This window comes from Vombatus ursinus, unplaced genomic scaffold, assembly GCF_900497805.2.
Source record: "Vombatus ursinus unplaced genomic scaffold, bare-nosed wombat genome assembly UNPS02009573.1, whole genome shotgun sequence".
Lineage (NCBI taxonomy): Eukaryota > Metazoa > Chordata > Mammalia > Diprotodontia > Vombatidae > Vombatus > Vombatus ursinus.
This window is the reverse complement of record NW_020949351.1, coordinates 25,543,854-25,564,669: the sequence shown is the minus strand read 5'-3', so window position 1 is coordinate 25,564,669 and position 20,816 is coordinate 25,543,854. Positions and strand designations below refer to the sequence as shown.

At 35.7% G+C, this 20,816-nt stretch overlaps 1 protein-coding gene across 5 annotated transcripts in view; it reads right to left on the bottom strand.

Annotated features, from left to right (window-relative positions):
* ATP9B (ATPase phospholipid transporting 9B (putative)) overlaps positions 1-20,816 on the bottom strand; it is a 450,228-nt gene that overhangs the window by 280,384 nt on the left and 149,028 nt on the right. For all 5 annotated transcript variants that reach the window (XM_027852394.1, XM_027852395.1, XM_027852396.1 and 2 more), the window contains exon 8: positions 1,276-1,370. In XM_027852394.1, the coding sequence (XP_027708195.1) occupies positions 1,276-1,370 (95 nt within the window). The remainder of the gene's footprint in view (positions 1-1,275; positions 1,371-20,816) is intronic.

The window sequence follows — 20,816 nt, the reverse complement described above, 5'->3', positions numbered from 1 at the left end:
AGAACTAGGAAGAGAAACCAAGTGTTCAGATTTGATTGAGTACTCCTCTTCACAAGGGAGCCTTAGTATAATCAGGTCAAGAAGGACAGGAGCCCACAGGGTGTCACAGCAATGAAGAAATACACATTTCTATACTTACTGAATTACTTTTACCTCTAGTAAAATAAATTTTTGATTAATTACATAAGTAACTCAAATACAAACTCATTATTAAAGAAAATACAAAACTCATTATTAAAGGAATGATCACACATTACCAAAGATATATGACCTGAAAAGAAGTTAGACCAGTAATGAAAGGACAAATGATAAGCAAATAGCATTCCCTCATCAGAAAGTACACAATGTACAGAAATGATAAGCAAACAGCATTCCCTCATCAGAAAGTACATGACATCAAGAAATCAAGAGGAAGGTCCACAGTATACTAGGTGAACCTCTTGTGGATGATTTATAAGAAGACATACAAAAGTCACAATAGACTGGACATGGACATGGCAAAAGGGTGCCAATGAGATAAGACATGGATGAAAAACTTCTGGGTGACATGACCAACAAAAGAGGAGAGTATTAGATATTTTCTCCAATTCCTACTAACTCTCAAAACCTTCCAAACAGGAATTATGTGCCAGAGGTAAAGCAATTACAACTGTCTCCACAGAGCAAGAACCTAACTCCAAACAACATAGAAAACCCTCGTCTTTTGAAAGTGAACTCTTCTAGAGAGCCTCGTAAATTAAAGCAATCACTAAACACTTCTCTCTAAACATTACTCCCACTCTATACTACAGATACAAAGGAAAGGCTACAATGGAAAAACTAGATAGGGAAAAAGAGAAGACTGGGAGATTAAAAAAATATGAAAAATGAGAAAAGAAAAAGAATTGGGCAGGCAAACATTAGGTTGAACTGGAAGAACTAAGATTTTTAAAATGGCCATAAATGAGGAAAATTGGTCTTTGTAGTGGAATAGCACTGTATTAACCATTAAGTGATACTCACAAGAGAAATAGCAAATCAAGAACTCTGATACAGAAAAATAATGATAACAATAATATACAGAAAGAATCTGTGTTGCCTTAAACCAATGTTTACACAGAAATGCAAATACTACACTAACTTTATTCCAAATGATACAAAGTTAGGGAAACAAGTTATTTAAATATGTCCTAAATACTTGATAGACAGGTATATATCAACATTTATCACATTACATTATTTACATTATTTATTACATTACACTATGAAATTATTTTTAATAACTATGATGCTTACCCCCAAAGCTGGCAATCTCTGTGTGCAACTCACTGCAACTTTTAGTTTCCAGTCTGTTTCACCATCTAGCTGGTCAGTTCTAATGAAACATGAACCTTAAAAATAAAGAAAAAAATTCATCACACTAGCGAATTTTAGTCGTTTAGAAGGTAAATTCCATGTGTACATACTTCAAAAATGCAATACTCTTGAAACTACACAGTTACCACTTCAATACTCTTAATTATTGGAATTCTTAAACAAGATATTAAGATATCTACTAAAATTCTAAAATGTATCCAAATAAATGCCCACATAGGTAAGAAATTTATGTAGTGACATTGTATCTGAATCTGAACTTTTATGCAGTATTCTATACCTGAAATTCTGAATCTTCTAAGAAAATTTTCTTGTTAATTTCTACCTATTTCAAATTAATCTAGAAAAGAAAAATATTCTTATTTTAAAAAATTGAATTTGTGTAAATATTGTTTTTTCATCTCTGTAACCCCAGATCCTAACACAGTGATTTATACTAGCAGTCAATTCAAGTCAACACTTATTATACGCCTACAAGGCACTGTGCTAAGTGTTGAGGATACACACAAAAACCCCAAATAGTCTCTACTGTCAAGAAAACTGTCCCTTTCCAAAAATCTATAAAGAATAATTAACCAGGGTGTTAAGCAACAAAATGTGAAATTATAACCTAATCCCAATACCTCAAAATAGTGTTAATGGATCACCATCCCTATTATCCCTATATGGTCAAATTTTTCAAATTAGAAACTTGTATTTTACATGAACAGTACGTATCCAAAACTATATAAATAAACTCCCAAATCTAAATTTCAGTTCTTTTATTAGGAGCTAACAAAGTTGTCTGACAATGGGGGGGTAAGGGGGAAGGAAGGACAGGATCAACTACTAAAAAAGAAATATATTCATTGGCAAAGGGATTTCTTTTTATAGTTTCAGACATTTAACAAAGACAATTGGCAAAAGGGTGCCAATGAGATAAGACAAAATTAAAAGTTATAGAATTACAGGACACACATTGACAATATGGCCAGAAAATACAGTGTTTAGGTGCCCAGGTCAAGAAGAATTTGGTATCACAAAGTATGGGTGGACCCTGACATAAGTAATGTCTAACAGTGCAATCAATGTCTTATTCATTAATATCTGTACATTTAGCAGCTCAGTAGGCTAAGTGCTTAGAAAAACATAGAGAAGAGATAAGCTCCTGACATATAACTGACCCAAAGGTGGCACTTTCACATACTACAATTCCCAAAAAAAGCTAGTGTCTGCTCAGTAACTGTATTTCTATACAATATAAATCAAACATTATTTCTAAGCCCCGGAAAACTTTGTTATAATCCATATGAAAACATACAACTATCTTAAAATCTCTAAAACAAAAATAAAATGCTAGAAAAAATGAATTTTCGTTTGTATTTTTCTTGTTACACTAACAGAAACAAAATCTGTTTTCAAATATTTGATCTTTGAATCCTTAGAATAAAAGTAGAAATACAATAAAAATTTTGATGAATAATAAATATCACACCAAAGAACGCCACACAAATATATGTTTCAATCTTTGGCATAGATTACAGACTACTTTCAATCATACTTTTCTTATACAAGACATTTCATGGTTCTCTTTACCTTTCCTGTCAATGTTTGCTCTCATCCATCAATTTCATTTAGAATTATACTACAGATCAATGCAGTTCAAGACCAGTGTGGCTCTTGTGAATGGTTGACTGCACATATATTCATTTAATAGAGCTCACACTATGACATGTATTGGCCAACTGCATTTCCTCTCCACTTCAGCAGTTAATTTCATCGATAACTTATCTCATAGCCTTTTCCCTTTTATCCAGAAAAAGACTTCTTTGTGCTAAGTCAGCATTAACTAGTAATTACTACGCCAAAACTGAAACAGTAAATAAAACATTTCCCCTTATTTTAAAATAATTCTTTGTTGGTATTGAAATCATAATTTCAAATGTCCTGGGTAATATTAGATTTAAAAACTGTATTATTAGGGCATAAGAGTATAGGATTATTTAATAACAATTATAGATGGATACAAAATAAGTAAATAAGAAATTGTATAATTTACAACTGCTTACAAGAATGGACCACATTCATTAAGTATGAAAGCTGTGTCCAGCAACCATCAAACAAGTAAAGTCTTTGAAATTGCAAATTAGTTACGCAAAAAAAAATCCTATAGAAATAATGCTATAAATGACATACAGGTTCCCAGGTAAACACACAAAACCTTATTTAACCCATAATGTGGGTGAAATACTCTACCTATGAATTAATGTAATAAAAAATACTGTCAAATATCAATAAAAACACTAAGCCTGGATGAAATAGTTACATAATTTATTTTAAAAGTTATTTTTTTCTATCAGAAGAGAATGACAACTTAGATATATAAAAATTGGTAGAATTTCTTGAAAGGCATATTAAGGGTATTTCTTGGGTATTAAAAATTATGTAACTGATTATTTACCATATCTAATTTCAATTCAAATTTTATAGCTTTCTTTTCCTTGATTAACCTCTCTAATCTATAGTATTCTCACAATACCTGTGGTATCTACCTAACAGCAGTTGTAAGAACCAATTAATATATGTAAAGCACATTATAAATCTTAAAGCATTATGTAACCCTAACATTATTGTTATTCCCAGACTACAATCCCCGGGTTAAAGATGTTTTCTTCTTCCTAAATCTTCTTTACCATTTTGTCTGGATCGCTCACAACACACCTTATATAACACTGATTTGTATAAATATTGTTTTTTCATCTCGGTACCCCCAGATCCTAACACAGTGATTTATACTAGCAGTCAATTCAAGTCAACACTTATTAAATGCCTACCATGTGCAAGGCACTGTGCTAAGTGTTGAGGATACACAGAAAAACCCCAAATAGTCCCCACTGTCAAGAAGTTTACATTCTTCTGGGGGAATATAATATGCATAAACAAGTACTTAGTAATTTCAGTAGGGAAAAAGTACTAACAACAAAAGGTGGGAGGCACTGCATGTAAGGGAAATGCATGAAGGCAGTGACCCCTGGGTTGAACCATAAAGGAAGTCAGGGATATCTAAGTGGTGGAAGGGAAGTATATTTCATGCATGGGAGACAAGCTGTTCAAAGGCAGCGAGGCAAGAAGTGCTCTACTGAGCTGAAGGAACAGCTAGCATGCCAGTTTGGCCGGAATTTAGAGTGCATGAAGAGAAACCACTGCATTGCATGCTAGTCTTCTGGCCAGCGCCTTTCTTCTCACATGGCCTTTCTTGCCTCTATGGAAATAGGTGGCAGAAGCAGGATGAAATGTTGTCTATCTCCTGACCTAGCCAGTCTTCAGGGAAAGAAGATAAAATAACTATAAACCTCACCATCTTATTAGCTCTTTTCACTGATAATCTCCCAAGAGGTTTCTAATACCCTAAGACAAGGGTAGGGAACCTGCAGCCTTACGGCCACATGTGGCCTTCTATGTCCTTAAAGGCAGCCTTTTGACTGAATCCAAATTTTATAGAACAAATCCTTTTATTTTTATTTATACATTTTTGTTCATCTTTCATATTTTTATTTTATTTTTAAAATGAACATATTTAAAATACCAAAGAATAAAATAAGTTTCAACAAAATAATCCTCCCAGATTGACTGGCACAATTAAAACATCAGTAAGCCATAAGGGCTAAACTGACAGCTGCTATGCTCATTATTCAGTTGTAACTTCCCCCACCTGACTGGCACCACTACCTCATGAGGCTGGTTAGCAAGAGTTTATTGGGGGTCAAGTACGCCAGTCTGTTATCAGCTTTTGTCAGCGGTGCACTGTGTTTCTGTTTGAAGTGGAATTTGTGAATAGTTGCACAGCTCAACAATATTTTTTAATTCTGTCTGCTTAACAGCCCATCATGTCAAAGAAGACCAAGAGAACACTGAAGGAAGAAAACAGATTTTTTTAATGAGGACTGGGAATTGCAATATTACCTTGTTTCTGCTAAAGATAAGATGATTTGCTTGCCTTGTGATACTGCAATATCAACACTAAAGAAATTCAATGCTCACCAGCACTATAACACTTAAAAGGACCACAAATATTTTAAATTAGAGGGAGAAGCACAAAAGGTTGTATTGCAGAAATTAAAAGATGAAAAGCAAAAGCAAAGACAATTCTTTCAAACAGCAATAAGACCTGGAAATAACGCCGTTGAAACAACTTATAAAGTAGCTTACATACTGGGAAAAAAGGGAAGCCATTCAGTGATGTAGAAATTGTGAAAGAATGATTGTCGAGGTTGTAAGGATACTTAGACCCCAATAACATTTCAAAGTACAAACCAAATGCTTCTTTCAAAAAGAAGCAACTGATCAGCAGCATGACTTAGCCTTCAACTTAACAGAACAACTTCATGCAATACTTCAAAAGGTAAATATATATATTATTCAATAGCTTTGGATGAATCAATGATACTACTGACTTGGCACAAGTTTTATACTTCATTCAGGTCATAACAGAAGATTTTCTTTGCTACAAAGAATTACTCGCTTTGGGCACTCTTGTGAACAGAACACAGGGAACAGATATCTTCAACTTTCAAGGTAAATGTAATGAAGTTGGACTGAATTTGGTATGGATAATGGGGAGACAGCATGCAAACAGCTGTGTACAGGCAAAATATTTACAGGATAAACTGGAGATAACCAATAGAGAGAAGGCATTGACTGAGCTCTCAGCAGATGACATTTTAAAGTCATCGTTTGATGCTAAGAAAGATTCAATTGAAATACGGAGAAATGCAGTAGGATACCCATGCCTTCAGCAACATGCCCAAAAAATGCTTTCTTGCTTTTCAACCACTTATTGCTGAAAATCTACACTCTTCTATCCAACCCAAATCAAGCCACCCTTAAGGTCATAAATGACTGATACTCATCTAGAGAATCAACTGAAACTGAGGACCTCCATGTTGCAACCAAATATTCAAATACTTTCCAACAAAAAGCAGACACAACAAAGTCATTTAAAGGGTTAACTTTAACAAATAGTTTTCATTTTTTTAAATTATTAAGTACATAGTAATTAGATTTTTACAAAATAATGTACATTTTAAAGTATATCTAATTGAAGTTTCTTGAATGTGGCCTTCTTTGATTACAGCTAAATATTAAGGCAGCCTTCCAAAATAGGGAAAACACCTCGTGATGCTGGTAGTCACATGAAGTCATTCTTCAATGAATAAGAAACTCCCATCAAGTCATATCCTGCTCATCCCAGCGATTTTGGACCTCTGGTCATCATTATTTAAAACTCATCTGCCACATCCTCACTGCTTACTTTCTTGTCCCATCCCCTTCAAACCAATCATTCTAATGCCTTGAGGTCTCCTTACCTCTAGGAAAATCTTCTTTCCTCATTAACTTCAGTGCCTGGCTCACAATCTTTCCTTCCCAACTCCTACTGTCACATAAAAGAACTTCCACTTACAAAATGATACTCAAACATTGTTACCTCCCAGGTCCTCAACTTATTCATTTCCCATGACCTATGTGGCCACCCCACCTGAGCTACTCATAGACATAGTCATACCCTTGATCTAGCCATCACCGAAAAATGAAAACTTTCCAAGTTCAAGAACTCTGAAATTCCCTTATCTTGTAGCTAATAGCATTTGATTAGTGCTTTAGGATTTGCAAAGTGGTTTTTACAAATGTTATCTCATTTTATCCTCACAACAATCCTGGGAGGTAAGTGCTATTATTATCCCCATTTTATAGATGAAGAGACTGAGGAAGACAGATATTGAGTGATTTACCCAGGGTCACACAGCTAAATAAATGTCTGAGGCTTCATTTGAACTCTGGTCTTCCTGAATCCAGGTCCAGCACTTTATCTATTGTACCATGTATCTACTACCTCTAATCACAATCTGTTGTACTCCACCCTACCTGCCTTGTAACTCCTAAGCATACTCTTCAGACTCAATGTAAATGCCAGGCCCTTGAAGTGTTAGTTCTTTCCCAGCGCATCACTCCTACAATGTCTACACACTTCCTCTTTTTTTATCTTGATTCCTTGGATAACCACTTCAACTATTTATTGTTCTCTTCTGTCCCTTGCCTTGCTTTTACCCTATTGATCATCTTGGCCTGTCAAGACTCAGCCATGGATTGCTTCCACCATCCAACACCTTCACTCCAAGTCATAAACTAGATTTACATAAATTAACTGGGCCTTCGCTACAGAAAGACAAGTCTCCCTGATTCACCATCTCATTCATCAAAGCCACTCTTCCAAATCTTTTTCTCCTTCCTCAGATTTCATATAGTTCTCTCCCTGCTTGACCAAGAACTCTGCCTTGTATTTAGACGAGTACAATGTATAAATATACATATATGTATATAAATAAAGTCAATTTGCCAAGAGCTCTCTCTTATCCTTTCTCATCTCACATTACTTATATGTTGTCTACTAATATTTCCTCCTCCTTCTGTCTCACGTGAAGGGGTGACCCTTCTCCTTGCAAAAGCTAAACTCTACATGCACATATGATCCCATTCCATCTTGTCTCCAAACAGAATGCTCCTTCTATTATCAGTACTCTCTCATTTATCCTCAAACTCTCCCAGTCGATTGGCTGCATCCCTAATGTCTATAAACAAGCCAATGTCTCTTTCATTCTCAGAAAAACAAAAAACAAAACAAAACAAAAAACAAACCTCACTTGATCCATACATCGCAATAGCTATTATACCACATCTCTTCCTTTTTATGGCTAAGTTCCTTGAGAAGGCCATCTACAATCAATGCCTCCACTTTCTTTCCTCTCAATCTCTTCTTAACTCTCCATAGTCCAACTTCTGAACTCATCATTCAACTGAAATTGCTCACCCCAAAGTTATCAAACATCTCTATATTTAATGACTTGTTCTGAATCTTCATCCTTGATCTCTCTGCAGCCTTTGACACTCTTTACTACCCTCTTTTCCTTAACATTCTCTTTTCTCTAGGTTTTTCTGACTCTGCACTCTCCTGATTATCCTCCTAACTGTCTGACTAGGGATTCAATTATCATTGCTGGTGTGACATAACTAGCATTTTCTTGACTCAGAGTACTGCCTTTCCTGACTGCCCTAGTTCTTCCCTCCAGACAACCCAACTGACCTAAGTTTCCCTGACAGCATTCTGGTAGAGGGACATAAAAAGTCCCAGCCACCCATAATCAGTGCCTCTATGACTTAGTATGGGCCTAAGACCATGCAAGATACCACACCCCAGTGATATACTGACAAGTTGTGTTTCCAAATGGAGTCAAGGGTGATCAAGTTCAGAGAAGTTAAGTGACACTGTACCTTTCAACAAAGTAAACCTCCTCTGTACAATAACTCATGAATGCCTCATTGTACCCTAACAACTAACCAAAACTAAGTGAGCTCTTGAGTTAGAGTCATGTCTACAAGCGTGCGATATTCAAACCTATACAGCCTTAACCTCTTTGTTGATCTCCAATCTTACATCTCAAAAAGCCTACTGGACACCTCAAACAGTATGCCCAGTAGACATCTTAACCTAAATATGTCCAAAACTGAACTTTATCTTTCCCTCTTAAAGCTTCACCTTTTCTTAACTTTCCTATTACTAATGAGGGTACATCCATCTTCCCAGCTAGGAATCATCGACTCCTCTTTCTCTTTCAACTCCCATATCCAATGTTATCAAGCTCTGTCAAGGTTAACTTCATAACAACTCTCATATGCCTCCTTTTCTCCTTTTACACTGCCACTATGCTGAGGTAGGCTCTTATCACCTTATAACTAGACTATTGCAAAAGATTTAATAACTGGTCTCCCTACCTCCAATCTCTCTTCTCTACATTCCATCCTCCATTCATCCATCAAAGCAATCTTCCTAAAGCACAGATCTGACCATATTACCCCTCCAAGTCAATAAATTCTAGTGGCTCTCTGTTACCTTCAGGATCAAATATAAAATCCTGTTTGGCAACCAAAGTCCTTTATAAACTGGCTCCTTCCTATCTTTCCAGTCTTCTTGATACCTTACTTCCCTAGAAGTGTTTTGAGATCCAGTGACACTGGCCTCCTTGATGTTCCTCATAAGGGATACTCCACCTTCTGGTTCTGGGTGTTTCCCTGGCTGTCTCTTATGTCTGGACTTACCTCACCCCTCGGTTCCATCTTCTGGTTTCCTTCCAAGTCCCAGCTAACATCCTACTGTCTTCAAGAAGATCCCATTTAATGCTAAAGCCTGCTCTCTATTGGTTATCTCCAATTTATCCTGTAAGTATTTTGCCTGTACACAGCTGTTTGCATGCTGTCTCCCCTATTAGGCTGGGAGTATTTTGGGAACAGACTGTTTTTTGGCTTTCTTTGTAATCCCATAGCTTAGCCCAACCCCTGATACATAGCTGGTACTAAATAACTATATATTGACTGAATGAAATGAAGGAGAGTAATATGAAATAAGTGTGAAAAGGCAGGTCAGACCCAGAGTACATAGGACTTTAAATGACAAGTTGAGTTCATATTAAGAAGACATTGAAGACTTGAGCAAGAGAGTAACAAGGTCAGAGCTATGTCTTATAGATGTAATTGGCAATAGTGGATGACTAGAGATCATAGACAAGAAGCAAAGAAAACAATTAGGAAGCCATAGCAATAGGCCATTTGAGAAGTAATGTGGGAAAGAACTAGGATAAGGATCATGTGAGTGGAAAGAAGGGGGCAGGTGTAAGAAATGTTAGCGGAGACAGGCAGAATCAACAAAACTTACAACTTATTGGATATAAAGGTGGTAGAGGGAAAAGTCAAAAGGACTCCAAGGTTATCAACATGGGAGATTAGAAGAATAGTGATACTTTCAGCTACAAAAAGTAAAATCAATAAAAAGGATGAGTTTAGTGGGGTAAGATGAATCTTATTTTGGACATGTTGAGATCAAAAGGATGATAGAACTTCAAGATTTCCTGGAAATAATTGTCAATATGGTCCTGGAGTTCAGTAAAGACTGATTATATACAGATTTCACAGTCAATTATATGCATGATAATTTAACTCCTTCAAAACTCAGATAAATTTTTGAGTTTTTCCTGATTCTCAAGCATTTGTAAAGCACCTACTGTGTACCAGGTCTTTACAAATATTATTCCATTTGATCCTCACAACAACCTTGGGAGATTAGTGCAATTATGATCCCTATTTAACAGTAGAGAAAACAAAAGCAAACAGAGGTAAAATTGCCCAGGATTACACAGGTAGTATTTGTCTGAGGTCACATTTGAACTCAGGTCTTTCCTGAACTCTATTCTATCTTTGTGCCACGTAGCCAACTCAGCAAGTTCTTCATAAATTATTACTGAGTTTTTTAAATTAATAAATAATTCATTTTTCCTACAGATGTTTATGTTAAAATTATGGGCTTTGTTTCTCAATTTGACATTGTTGGAGACAAAAAAATTAAAAATGTAATTCTTCATGAGAAATCTCTTTACTTAAAAAATTATCCCATTAATCTATTCCTTCTTAATAATCAGCCTTTCAAATTTTTAAAGCCCTTCTGATTATGAGAAGTACTACAGGCCATCTTTAAAATCTATAGATTGGAACTGTATACTTAAACTCTTAGCAATAAAGTTACCAACTGAAAACTACAGTAGAAAAATAAGTCTATGATGGATAAATGTTGCTTTGGTAATGAAACAAGGCTATTTTGCTCCCTTATAAATAACCATTAACTTGACATGAACAACTATATATGCTCAGTTAACAAAATATTTGTGAACTAGTTCATTCAGAGTTTATGCAAAATTAGTGCTGGAACCAAAAATATAAAAACTTGTAACATTCATCTGAAGTCACTATTCTGCACATAATTCAAACAGAATCCATAACAAAAAGACTTAAAATACAGAGAACGATTTACCTTTAAAAATAAGATGCATCTCAGTTTATCTAAGGGTTAATGTAGACCAAGGGTCCTCAACCTTTTTTATGTCATGGATCCTTCTGACAACCTGGTGAAGTCTATGGACAACTCAGAATGATGTTTCCAAAGCATGAAATAAAATGTAGGAATACAAAAGAAGCCAATTATATTATCAAACATTAAGACAATCAGGTTCACAGACCTCCAGGTTAAAAGCTGTGCAATTGTAGACTAAATTTTTTTTAAACAAAAGATAGGAAACAGGCCTGTGATTTTACTTTTTGGGGAAATCCTGGAAGAGGAAACTCCTTCTATGAATGTAGGGCAGTACCTTTTCTGCAACTTATAATATTAAAGAGTTGCCTAGGACACTAAGAGGTTAAAATGACTTGCCCAGGGTTATTTACCCTGTATGTTTCGGAGACAAGACCTGAATCCAGGTATTTCTGGCTCCAGGGTATCTTCTCCAGGCACAATGTGCCCTGCTGCCTCTCACATTTAAACATATCCTTTTTCATGTCAGTGTTTGACAGAGGTATTTTTAAAATATATTTTCCTTAATATTACTTTTCCTTTGCAATGATACCAGTATATAGAAGTAATCTTGAAATCAAATAACTTACTTTAAGTGAAAAAATTACTGATAAATTACTTATACAACGAAATAGAAACTAAATATGCCACTTATTTTTCCAAAAATATGACTAAATTTTTTAAATTAAATATATAACACTTCTGCCTCCACATGAAATTGCTGACTGCACATTAAATAATTTTAGAGCAGTCAGGGCCTTAGAAAAAATATAATTTAATGTAATTGTAGTTGTCATGAAATAGCAAACACCTGAATAAGAACAACATATAAGTTTACCTAAAAATATTATTCAACTCGACAAAATAAGCTTATGTCCAACTTGTCATTGCAGGCAATAATTTATTTTTACAAAAGCAAACATTAGCTACACCTACTACTGCCTGTTAAGCCTCAGCAAAGCTGAATTATTAAATCTGTCTGCCTATATCCTATTTCAGGCTACTTAGGAATACTTGATTTTATTTGTATAATTGACAAGAGTTGTCAGGAAAGGATGGGTTTAATGGCAATCAAATTAAGACCAACTGGTATATGTGTCACATAGAAGAGTCTGTGTCAAGTGCTGATGAATTAATTGATGAGTCATCGTGAACCTGAGCATGAATCTGTCATAAACTTATAAATTACTGTGTAATATTAGCAGCTTGCCTACTGTGGCTCACAAGTCCAACAGCTCTAAAAGAGATGGAATTCAAGACTACCACCAACAAAAGAAAAATAGACATTGACTTTGCATATATAATACCAGATCATTTATCATCAACTTAATTTTTAAATCATTTATATGACTTAATGACTGTGTGCATGAAAATTTTAAGCTGGTGACAAGATGAACAGTTAATACAGAGATGACATATCTGGATACAGAGTTTCATTGAACACTCTCTAAGGTAAAGTTAACTTTTAATAGCCAATGGAGGAAAAAACTATAACATATCCCAAACATTTAAACTATAATGTTATCTCTTCCAACACAACTGAAAAAACACACTGACATTTGTAAGTGATTGATGGAAATTAGCTTTAAAGCATTAATTTCTCTTAATACTGCTTAAAGAACTGTGTGTTCAGGAGATATCTGATCTGAATTAAGAGACTGATGAAGCAACTGATTAACTGGAATTTAAGCCATCACTCACTAGCTCCATCAACAGATTCATTTACATTCTAAACAATCAGCTGACAGTCTAATAAGATACCATGTATTAATATACAGTCAATAAGATACCACTGCACTCATCACAATTCTGTATTAAAAAGCATATAGCACTTTTTAACCAAACTTGATCAAATTGCATTTATTTAGAACATTAAGTTAAAATGAATTCTAATTAAACTGACAGAACTTTTTAGTAATATTTATTCTATTAAATTTTTGTTCTATTAAATATAATAGATTACAGAACTCTGTGTGTACTGAAGATGTAAAGAATCAAAAGATATACTAAAAACACTGATAAACAGAAAAATCTCAATTTCTTATTTTTATTTTTCATCAAGCAGAGTATATAAAAGTTGTAGGTCACTATCTTAAGGGGAAAAAAAAATCTAAGGAGTTTTAATTTCTAAAGCTAGTATTCTCTCACAATCATCATTTTCCGTCTTTCAAATTTGACACCTGAAATTCCTTGGTCCATAATAAAAAGAAAAACTAGCTACTGAATATCAATTTTATTTCTTAAAATTATTATATCAGAGTGATTTTTAATTTCTGTTTAACCAGTTTCAAATAAATTAACAAAAAAAGAAACTGGGAAGGCGAGGGAGTTATGAACGAGATTGCAATGCAAAACACTAGGCAAAGTAATTCTGCCTTTAACAAATGTTACAGAATACATGGCAAACAACAATTAAAAGGCAAAAAAAGGTTAGAAATAGCTTCCTTGTATTCTGATATTAAAATAGTTCATGCTTCTAAGATGCTAAAAATAAAATAAAGATTTCCCATTCATATAAAGTGATGATGTGCTAATAATGTTATTCCATTGTGTACTTGGGGCTCTACAAACCAGTAGAGTATGGTAAAATATCAAGAGCACCGAGCTGGAAAGGAAAGGAGTTGGGCTCAAGTGGAGATTCTTCCCCCAACCAGATGTGTGAGTTCATGTGTATCAGTCACTTCAACCTTTTGAACCTCAGTGTCATCTTCTACAAAATGATGAGGACTGAGTTCTAAAAGTCTCTATTAGTTCTACTATTTACTTAGTGGTACAACTTATGAGTTCTCTACTTTCCTACGCATATGACTAATCAATAATTTTTAATTGAAAGGTATTTAAATTCTTCAGTATATTTTACTTTGTCTCTAGAACATTTAATAGCATCCCTTCTTGATCTTTAAAGATTAGTCAACAGCTATTAGAGATGATATACCGAGAGTCCAGAGAATACCTATTTTGAAGAAGTGGAAAGCAGAATTGTACACAAGGATAAAAATACTAAAGAAGTAAGAAAAGCAAGTTTTAAAAAGAAACATTATTGTTCCCATTGTTTCTGATTAATTTAGTCCCAAATCCATGTAAAATATTGTTTTGTTACACAAAGCCCTAGACAGTTTCCCTTTTAAAGTTCTAGGAAATGGCAATGGCAATTAAGTTATGCTAAGAAAGCAGGTAGTAAATATAAAATTCTGTACAAAATATTTAAAATCAAATGCTGAACCTAACCCTGTTTTGAATATTTCTTTAAAAATGAAGAACACAACCCAGCAATAGCACTTCTAAGGCTATATATCAAAGAGACCATACCAATGAGAAAAGGACCCACATGTACAAAAATATTCATAGCAGCTCTTTTTCTGGCAGTAAAGAATTGGAAATTGAGAGGATGTCCACCAGTTGGGGAATGGCTGAACAAGTTGTGGTATATGAATGTAATGAAATACTATTCTGCTATAAGAAATAAGAAGAAAGGCTGACTTCAGAAAAACTTGGAAAGACTTGTATGATCTGATGCTGAGTGAAGCGAGCAGAACCAAGACAACATTGTACACGATAACAGCCACATTGTGCAATGACTAATATTGATAAACTTAACCCTTCCCAGCAATACAGGGATCTAAGACATCTCCAAAGGCCTCATGATGGAAAACGCTATCTACATCCAAAGAAAGAACTATGGAATTTGAATGCAGATCGAAGCATACTATTTGCTAATTTTTTTTCTCTTCTGTTGAGTTTTGTTTCCTCTTTCTGGTGGCTCCTCCTATTGGTTATAATTCATACTACATACAACATAACTAATGTGAAAATATGTTTAATAGGAATGTATATGTATAGCCTATATCAAATTGTGCACCATCTTGGAGAGGGTGGTGGGGAGGAAGGGGTAGAAAAATTTTAAACTCAAAAGCATATGGAAGTAATTGTTGATAAAACAAAATAAATTAATTAAAAAAAAGTGAAGAATATATTTGGAATGAAAATGAATTCCTCTTTTAAGTAAATAAAATTTAAAGAAGGATTCTTGACGTTTATGGTGTGGTATAAAACAATACATAAAATCATAGAAGTTCTCAAATTAAATATTATCTATAAACTACTGGTATGAAGGAAAACAGAATTTAAGACTTAGAGGAGGGAGTGGAGCCAAGATGGCAGAGTAAAAGCAGTGACTTGCTTGAGCTCTCCCTCAATCCCTTCCAAATACCTGTAAAAAAATGGCTCTAAACAAATTCTGGAGCAGCAGAACCCACAAAAAGGCAGAATGAAACAAATTTCCAGCCCAAGACAACCTGGATAGTTGATGGGAAAGGTTTGTTGCGCAGGGCTAGGAAAGCAGTGCAGTTCAGTGTGGGCCACGCAGTCAAAAATAGGGCTCAGTGAACCTGGAGCAGACCTCATGGAACTGAATCATGGGCAGTGGCGATTTCCAGACTTCTCAACCTACAAATGCCAAAGACAACTTAGAAGGTCAGTAGGAAAGATCTGACAGACCTTGGTGAGAGAGAAGCTTGGTCCTAGCCCCAGACCCAGTGCAGCCCCGGTGTGGTGGCTGTTTCCAGAGCTCTTGCCCACAGACAGAGGGGGGATGAAGCAGCTGATGAGGGCAGGATTGCAAGGTCTCTTTGCTGGCATTGAGGCAGGGTTGTCCTGCTTTGCTCGTGATGCAAGAAAATCATGAACAACAAGCTTGCTAAAGGAGACCCAAAAAATGCTGAGGAAAGTAACACCTTAGGGGGCAGCTAAGTGGTGAAGTGAATACAGCACTGACCTTGGAGTCAGGAAGACCTGAGGTCAAATTCGGTCTCCGACCAGACACTTAACACTTACTAGCTATGTGACTCTGGGCAAGTCACTTAATCTCAACTTCCTCAGGAAAAAAAAAAAAAAAGAAAATAACACCTTAAAAAACAGACTAACCCAAATGGAAAAAGAGGTCCAAAAAACCAATGAAGAGAAGAATGCCTTAAAAAGCAGAACTGGCCAAATGGAAAAAGAAGTCCAAAAGCACAATGAAGAAAATATTTCCTTAAAAATTAGAATGGAGCAAATGGAAGCTAATTACTTTTATGAGAAATCAAGAAAGTGTAAAACAAAATCAAAAGAACGAAAAAATAGAAGACAATATAAAATATCTCATTGGAAAACCAACTGACCAGGATCCAGGAGAGAGAATTTAAAAATTATTGGACTATCTGAAAGCCATGATCAAAAAAAAAAAAAAAAAAGACATCATCTTTCAAGAAATTATCAAGGAAAACTGCCCTGATGTTCCAGAACCAGAGGGTAAAAAAGAAATTGAAAGAATCCACCAGTCACCTCCTGAAAGAGATCACCAAAGGAAAACCCCTAGGAATATTATAGCCGAGTATTCCCAGGTCAAGGAGAAAATATTGCAAGCAGTCAGAAAGAAACAATTTATGTACTGTGGAAACACAATCAGGATAACACAAGAGTTAGCAGCTTCTACATTAAGGGATCAGAGGGCTTGGAATACAATATTCTGGAGGTTAAAAAGAAATAGGATTACAACCAAGAATCACCTACCCAACAAAACTGAGTATAATCCTTCAGGGAGAAAAAATGGACATTCAGTGAAATAGAGGAATTTCAAGCATTCTTGATGACAAGACCAGAGGTGAATAGAAAATTTGACTTCCCAGTACAAGCCTGAAGCCTGAAGCATGAAGCATGAAAAGATGAACAGGAAAGAGAAATCATAAGGGACTTACTAAAGTTGAACTGTTTACATTCCTGCATGGAAAGATGATATTTGTAACTCATGAGATCTCTGTCAGTATTAGGGTAGTTAAATAGAAAAAAAAATACATGTAGATAGATAGATAGAAAGATGGATAGATAGATAGATAGAGGGCACAGGGTGAGTTGAAGATGAAGGGGTGATACCTAAAAAATAAAATTGAGGGGTGAGAAAGGATTATACTAGGAGAAGGAGAAAGGGAGAGGTAGAATAGGGTAAATTATCTCATATAAAACAAACAAGAAAAAGCTTTTACAGTGGAGGGGAACTGAGGGAAGGTGAGAGGGAATGAGTGAATTTTATTCTCATCGGATTTGGCTTAAGGAGGGAATAACACACACTCAAATGGGTATGGACATCTATTTTATCCTACAGGAAAATAGGAGAGAAGGGGAGAAGGGGGAGGGGATGATAGAAGAGAGGGCAGATTGGCGGAGAGGGTAATCAGAAGCAAATACTTCTGAGGAGGGACAGGGTCAAAAGAGAGAATAGAATAAATGGAGGGTAATATAGGATGAAGGAAATATAGTTAGTTTTTCACAACATGACTGCCATGTAAGTGTTTTGCATGACTACACATACACAACCTGTATCGAGCTGCTTGCCTTCTCAATGAGGGTGTGTGGGAAGAGAGGAAGAAAGAGAATCTGGAATCCGAAGTTTTAAAAACAAATGTAAAAAACTGTTTTTACATGACATGCAACTGGGAAATAAGATATACAGGCAATGGGGTATGAAAATCTATCATGCCCTACAAGAAAATAGAAGGGGAAGGGGATAAGAGAAGTGGGGGAGTGGTGGTAAAAGCGAGAGCAGATTAGGAGAAAGGGTATGGGGTGGGGGGAGAGGCAATATGGGGAGAAAATCTGGAACTCAAAATCTTGTGGAAATGAACATTGATAACTAAAAATAAATTATTTAAATTAAATTAAATTAAAGAAAAAAATAAGACTTAGAGCAGACTTCAGAGATCATCTAATACAACCCACACACAAAGAAATCCTCACTTTAACATACCTGACAAGGAATCACCCATCCTCTGCTTAGAGACTTCCAAAAGGGAGAAAGCCATCAGCTCCCTCTGGCAAGCCCTCTTATCTTTGGACAGTGTAATCTTTAAGAAATTTTTCCAGGCATTAAGCTATGCAGATTCTGCATTTGCAGATTCTACCCATTACTTATAATTTTGGCACTGAACAGATTAAGTCTAATCTCTCTGTGTGATAGGGCTAATATATTCTCCCCACATGAGGCAGAACCAAGTCCCTCCTCTTCCTTTCAGTGGCTAGGATTAGCTTTCCCAAAACTAAGATAAAGCTGCTCCCAGGACCTGATTAATTCATTCTTCTCTTAACACAGGTTCTTTTTGCCCCACTCCCAACTGGAGTAGGCCAAGGTCCCTCCTCCTTCTCTCTTGTATCAGGGATTAGTTTCTAGAAAAAGAGATAAAATCAACCCTGATACCTCATTAAGTTTGGTCTCATAACTTCCTTGTCACCCAGGGGTATAAAAAGTCCCAGCCAGGTGGAGTACATACCCTAGAACTTGATAGTTTTCTGAAAACCATGTGAATAACCAGGTCCTTCACCACATCCTGCTGGGATGAGGGGACACATTTCCATATGGAGATGAGGGGAACTAAGTGCTACTATATCTTTGCTGCCTACTCAAAGTCAATTTCCTTTTGTTCACTGTTCAATGACTTGCAAGTACGTCATTTCAAACCAACATTAAATCTACAGTGTACTAAGAGAGTACTATCATTAGAACTACCTCCAAAACTCTTTCACATTAGATCCCTTTTAATATTTGAATACAGTTTATCTTTTAACCAATCCTACATCTGTCATGAACTCAAAGTCATTGATCTTCCTGGTTACCCCCTTTTGGTACTCTCTTGCTTATCTACGGAGTTCTAGAATGATAGTGCCCAGAAATGAAAAAATACTCCATGTAAGGTACAGTGGGACCATCATCTTTCTATTTCTAGAAGATATGCCCCTATTAAAGCAGCCTTTATCTAAATCATTGGATCCAATTTCTTATCAAAAACTTTGCTAAGATATAAATTGTGTTCACAGTATTCCTTTCACCTACTAGTTTACTAATCTTGTCAAAAAAAAAAGAATATGAAGCTAGGAAATGGGAGAGAATCTTGAAGAGTCTGCTAAAGTGAGGGCTACAGAGTTTTAAAGTCAAAGACAAATGATACTTCAGGAAAGAATTGTATTAAACGCTAGTAAGACAGAGGGCAGGTGTTGGTTAAAATGAACCATTAGGCAGAGTTCAGATCAATGTTTGAAGAAAAAAAGTAAACAGTTTGTATAGGGGGATATAAGAAACGGTGAGGAGTAGAGGATGACACCTAGATTGTGAGCCTGAGTGACTGGGAGGATGGTGGTACCCTCAACAATAATGGGAAAGTTAGAAAGAAGAGAAAGTTTAGGGGAAAGATAATGTTTCAATTCTGGACATGATGATGATTTTAAGATGTCCAATGGACATTATTGCCAGAGATGTGAGACTGGAGGTTAGTGGAAAGACTGTGGCTGGATAAGAAGATCTGAGGATCATCATATACAGATAATAATCAGCATTCAGATAAATGTAACCATGTGAGCTGATGAGATCAACAAGTTAAGTAGTTTAGAGGAAAAAGAGAAGAGGGTCCAGTAGAGAGCCCTGAGGAACACCTAACAAAGGACAATAAGAAAGAGCAGTCAGACAGGTAAGAGGAGTATCAGAAGAATACAATAACACAAAAACCTAGACAGAAGAGAATATCAGGGTGAAAAGGGTGATCAGCCATCTCAAAAGCAGCAGAGAGGTGAAATAAGATGAAGACTGAGGAAACGGCCATTAGATTTGGCAATTTAAAAAATGTTGGTATTCTAGAGACAACAGTTTCAGTTGAATGGTGAGGTTGGAAACCAGACTATAGAAAGTTTAGAAAAGAGTGAGAGGAAAAGAAATGGAGGAACCTATTACACATAGCCTTCTCAATGAGTTTAGCCACAAAAAAGGAGGAAAGATATGGGACAACTATTAGGAGTAGATTAGTCAAGTGATAGTTTTATGAGAATGGGGGAGCACTGAGCATGTACGACAGCGGTAGGAAATCAAACAGTTAAAGGAGGGAGAATAGGAATGACAGAGGGGCCAATATGCTACATGAGGAAAGATGGAACAGGATCACTTGTGTTTACAGGGGTTACCTTTGGCAAGAAGAAGGGTCACCTCTTTTTGTGAGACAGGGGAGAAGGGGGAAATAATGAAAGAAGCTACATGACTAACGTCAGATGAGTAGGGAACAACAGAGAGATCTTGATGTGTAACCTCAATTTTTTCTCAAGAATTATGATGTGAGGTTCTCAGATGAGAGAAATGGAGGTAGGGAGGTCCATATGAGGGTTGAGGACGAAAGAAAAAATACAATTGTTCTCACTTTGCCATTTCAGAACCCTTACCTTCCTTCAAGATTCAGATCAGACATCATTTATATACCTTCTTTAAATAATTTGCCACTTTAGTAATGTGTATACATATGAAATCCTCTCAGAAGAACTTAAGTTCTTTGAAGTCAGGAGGTATTTAATTTTTACTCTCTGCATCCCTAGTGCCTATGACAGTGCTATTCACAGAGCAGGTAACAGATACATTTGCTGAATTACTGAACCAAATAGCTTGAAATTTTACAAAGTATTTTCCTAAAAACAGCACAAAGAAGCAGATGGCACACTCATTATTATCCTCATTTTAGAAATGAGGAAC